The sequence below is a fragment of the Onychostoma macrolepis genome, chromosome 12 (genome assembly GCF_012432095.1).
Source record: "Onychostoma macrolepis isolate SWU-2019 chromosome 12, ASM1243209v1, whole genome shotgun sequence".
Taxonomy (NCBI): Eukaryota; Metazoa; Chordata; class Actinopteri; order Cypriniformes; family Cyprinidae; genus Onychostoma; species Onychostoma macrolepis.
Genome location: NC_081166.1, coordinates 29923000 through 29927986, shown reverse-complemented (window position 1 = coordinate 29927986; position 4987 = coordinate 29923000). Strand labels below are relative to the sequence as shown.

The window sequence follows — 4987 nt, the reverse complement described above, 5'->3', positions numbered from 1 at the left end:
GGAAAAGAGATAGCAATAAGAGTTTGGTGGTAGCAGCTAAAAAACTCAAAACATTTTTAAATGTAGTCTCAGAAGAAGAAGAAGCAGCTTAAATAGTAGATCTCAAGCCAGCTTAATAATGAATGTTCCATTCAAATAGTGCTTAATTAGTGTCATGAATTAGATCCCCACTTTTCCTGTACACTCTTAAAATACCCCCGTTCCATCATTAATAAATAACTACATAGGAACTGACTAATGCACTATTAACATTCACTACTATTAACTAACAAGAAACTCAGCTGAAAGTGGTAGTTTACTATTAGCTACGGTAACACTTTATTTTAGAGTCTTATTAGCATGCATATTACTAGAATATTAGCCATTTATTAGTAGTAATTAAGCATGTATTAATGCCTTATTCTACATGACCTTATTCTACATCCCTAATCATACCCAACACCTAAACTTAACAACTACCGCACTAACTATTAATAAGCAGCAAATTAGGAATTTATTGAGGGAAAAGTCGTAGTTAATAGTGAATAAGTGTTCCCTATTCTAAAGTGTTACCAAAACTACTATATACAGGTTCATAATTAATGTGAATTATGCATAATGTATAATTCATTCTAAAGTGAAGATCATGATAATCCAATAATAATGACTCAAGTACTACCAAATCCTTCTGAAGGTATTACTAATTATTTGAAACAATATTCTAAAGTGAAGTGAAGTGAAATGAATTATAATGCAGAACCTTACAAAAACTCTCAATAGCTTACAATGATTATAGTCATTACTAGAGAGTTATCATGTTATTCACTTTAGAATACTGATCCAAATAATTATTACGGTAATTCCTTATGAAGACTTTGGTAATATTTGAATCGTTGCTAGTCAGTTACCATGACCTTCACTTTAGAATTAATTATGCAGTATTCATGTTAATTATGGACTAGTATACAGTAGTTCTTAGTAAGGGAGGTATGAAATATAGTAGTTACTAATTAGCTAATAGTGGACTACCATATACGACTAAGCACTAAAAAATCATTAATCAGAGTTTCTTATTAGTTACTTGAGTGTTAATATTATTGCGTTACTCATTTGTTCCTGTGTAGTTATTCATTAATGACTGAAAGTGTAACCAACGTTTGTTTTTAAGAGTGTAGATGAACTTTAGTCTACATGTTCATCTCCATAAAGCCTGGTTCTCTTGTGCTACAGAGTTTGGCGTCATGAGCCCAGCAAACATGGACTTCTTTAGTGAAGAAGCTGCACTCATTCGACTGTCTAACTTCTCTCGTTCCTCCTTACATCTCTTCAGACAGTCGGTACACAGGCAGTCCTCCCGCACTAGATACAGACACTCTGCTCTCCGGATGCGGTCCACCTCTGGAGACTCATCCGTAGGGATGGGGTTGGATCTGGTGTTCAGCTTCTGCAGCTTTGGGAGGCTTTGGATGCACTTGGGCAAATGAGTCAGGAGGTTGTTGAAGAGCCCCAGCTCCTGCAGCTCTTTGAGAGCGGCCATAGATGGAGGCAGGCTCTCGATGCGGTTCAATCCCAGGTTGAGGATCCGCAGGTTCTTCAGGAGCCCCAGCTCGTGCGGCAGGCCGATGGCGTTTAGATGGTTGTTGCACAGGTTGAGGCTGTAGAGGTTATGCAGGCGGCCGATAGCCGCAGGGACCTGCTCCAGATGGTTGCTGTGCAGATCCAGCAAACGGAGGTTGACGAACTTGTCGATGGCGTCTGGGATCTTCTTGAGAAGGTTGCGGCTGAGGTCGAGCTCCTCAATGTCGCAGAGCTTCAGGATGCACTTGGGAAATGTGGCGATCGCCATGTTGCTGAGGTCGAGGCGACGCTTGCCATCCACCGTCACCTTCAGAGCACTCTTGGCCATCTTGAGTGTGATTTTTCTACCGGACGGTTCGTTTGACTTCTTCTTCCCCTTCACCATTGTGTCTAGGAACAATGCAACATTGGGTAAATTTTTTAGGAACAATATTAATTTGTGACCCTAGACCACTAAACCAGTCATAAGGGTCTTGTTAGGATATGACAATATTTTGCCGAGATACAACTATTTGAAAATCTGGAATCTGAGGGTGCAAAATTTTTTTTTTAAACTATTGAGAAAATCGCATTTAAAGTTGTTCAAAATTAAATCCTTAGCAATGCATATTACTAATCAAAAAATTAAGTTTTGGTGTATTTATGGTAGCAAATTTACAAAATATCTAATAATTTTTAATTTTGACCCATACAATGTATTGTTGGCTATTGCTACAAATATAGCTGTGCTGCTTATGACTGCTTTTGTGCTCCAGGGTCACATTTATGTTGGCTATGCCTAGTGGGCAGCATTTTAATGCATTGTAGACGTGGTCCCATCAATCCCATAATGCATTCACAAGTTCTTTAAAAAAAAAAGTCCAGCCAAAAGGTGGATGAGGTGAGAGAAATTATAGATTTTATATGCTGAAATCAATAAATGTATCAATAAAACATTTAAATTAAAATTGACTTTTTGACCCAATACATCTACTATAGGGTACAACAGGGCTAAAGGCACACATAAAGGTAAATGTTTTTTTTTTTTTTTTTTTGTACTATTCCCTTAGTGTATGACTGAAAAAAAAAATAAAAAAAAATAAAACTTTTTTAATTGAACATTGATGGAGCCAAGAATTTTGTGGGAAAGGAAATCATATAAGTAGGTTTTATTTTATATTATTTATTTATTTTTTGTTCTATTTGTTTTGTTTTACTTAAAATTTTTGTTTTACTTCATTGAATTTTAATTTATTTTTCATTTAATTTGGTTTTACTATTTTTATTTTATTTTATTTTATTTTATTTTATTTTATTTTATTTTATTTTTTTTATTTTTTTTTTATTTTGGTTAGTTCGAAAGTGTAACCATTTCCACTCTAATAACTGGTGGCCTGAAACTGTCTGGTTTCATGTCAGTTGCTTCTTATGAAGAGTTAAGATCCCTTAGAAGGCAGCAAGGCAATGTACTGCATTTTGGAACAAAGCTGTTATACAACGTTGAAGGTTTCTTTATGTAAATTCACAAGCTGTCCTTTCTGCTCATGATGATCAGTAGTCCGGTCCCTGGAGACACATTACAGACGTGTTTGATAGAGGTGACTGTCACGTTCCAGCGCCGCTGCTGAAGGACACAGAGACCAGTGCTTTGTCTAATGAAATGAAACGCTGCCCAATCTGCTGGCCAGGCTGGTGTTTTTGCATTACATGAATATATGCCAGCACACGACTCACTGCACCAACCTAAACCAGCCTTACAGGACAGAAAACACGCTAACACTTTACTGTAAGCTTCAGTTCTTTTACATCAGTTAATGCATTAGAGACCTTGACCTAAAATCAATCAATATTTACAGTTTGCTTTTAAAAATACAATTTTTCATTGCTAATTCATCTTTATTCATGATGCATTAACTGATATATATTTCATTTATACAACTTAAAAATGTTTGATTTTACATGACTTAATGCATTCGATATCTTGAACTAAAATCAACACTTTTTACAGCATTTATTAATCTAAGTAAATGTTCAGATTTAAAATACTATTTCTTTGTTAATTCATGTTTATTCATGATGCATTAACTAATCAATGTTATTTAATTTAAACTTGAAATGTTACAAATGTGTTAGTAAATGTAGAAAATAACTAACTAACATTAACTAACAATGAGCGATACACTTGTGACAGTGTTTATTCTTTGCTCAATATTTTTTTTTAATCTTTCGTACCATTAGTTAATAAAAATACAACTGTTCATTGTTAGATCATATTGGAAATAAATAATATTAACCTATAAGTTTAATTTTAATAATCTATTACTAAATGTTGAAACTGACATTAATAATAAAGGTTTTATAAATGATTAATAATTGTTAGTTCATGTTATATAGTATCTGTTGTAGTTAACAAATGGATGTTTATTGTAAAGTGCTATATTTGTAAAGCAAACAAAACAAAAACATAGTAGTTGCGTCTGTAGGTTAACGTTGTGCAACCCAGCAATGAAAAATAAAACAAGCACTTCAAATATGCACTGCAGACTTTTACAGCTTTTACACAATCAACCGTTTACAGTTTAAAATGAACAGTGCAATAATAGTTTAATGCCAGGCATTTTCACAGTTCTTGAACAGTAATATATATATATATATATATATATATATGAAATGTGTTCGAAATGGCAAGCAACATTATTACAGAAATGTTTGTTTTTACCTGCTGTGATTGGATCTGTGTCTCTCAGAGCGGTTTAGAGCTGAACTAGTACTGTGTTCAGATCATTACGAGGCCGTCTTTGTCAAGGATCCGTCCGTGTGAATAATGCACAAGCTTCTCTCGGAAACCCTGTAAGTAAAAACCAGCAGGGTAAGCTTGCCTCACTTCACTTCCTCGGAGCGGACAGCGCTGCTTGTTGCTTGGCTCTGAGGGTTTGCTGTGAAAGCGTGGCCTCCATGAGGACGGTTTGTTTGGCTGGATCTCCAGGCAACAGAGAGCTGCCTTCTGCTGCTGCTTTTATTGAGGAGCACAGTTTACTGTGGCTTGTTTTTTAGTGGATGACAGATATGTTCATTATATTTGTATGCACAAATGTTTGTATGTTACTGTAATATTTTTCAGCATTGTTGTGGTTAGTTTTGTGGTTAACCTTTACCCTTTGAGATCAGTACCTGGCAGAGAGCTAGTTAGAAATGGATATACAGTAGTTTGGCTGAATGTAAACTATTCCTGAAAGCAAGTTGGACTCAACTTTTACAATATATGTTATTTAAATTACTCCACTCTTTGTGTTTTACAATTAATGAGAGGCTTTTAAATTAAATTAAATTAAATTAAATTAAATTAAATTAAATTAAATTAAATTAAATTAAATTAAATTAAATTAAATTAAATTAAATTAAATTAAATTAAATTAAATTAAATTAAATTATTTACCTTATTTCAATTTAT

The 4987-nt window shown here is 34.1% G+C and overlaps 1 protein-coding gene across 3 annotated transcripts; it reads right to left on the bottom strand.

The window, feature by feature from the left end:
• Positions 1-203: 203 nt before the first annotated feature.
• On the bottom strand, positions 204-4510 carry lrrc18b (leucine rich repeat containing 18b). Of its 3 annotated transcripts, none has more exons than XM_058793164.1 (2): positions 4256-4510; positions 204-3160 (listed from the first exon to the last, which is right to left on the bottom strand). In XM_058793164.1, exon 2 carries the CDS (start codon positions 1940-1942, stop codon positions 1175-1177), a length of 768 nt encoding a protein of 255 aa, XP_058649147.1. In that variant the 5' UTR covers positions 1943-3160; positions 4256-4510; the 3' UTR covers positions 204-1174. The 3 variants fall into 3 exon arrangements, with proteins under 3 accessions (XP_058649147.1, XP_058649148.1, XP_058649146.1); XM_058793165.1 differs by having other exon boundaries at positions 204-3157; XM_058793163.1 differs by having other exon boundaries at positions 204-1947.
• Positions 4511-4987: the final 477 nt, after the last annotated feature.

What these genes read in the sequence shown, in the direction of transcription:
- lrrc18b (XM_058793164.1), bottom strand. Translation starts at nt 1,942, where the DNA reads ATGGTGAAGGGGAAGAAGAAGTCAAACGAACCGTCCGGTAGAAAAATC.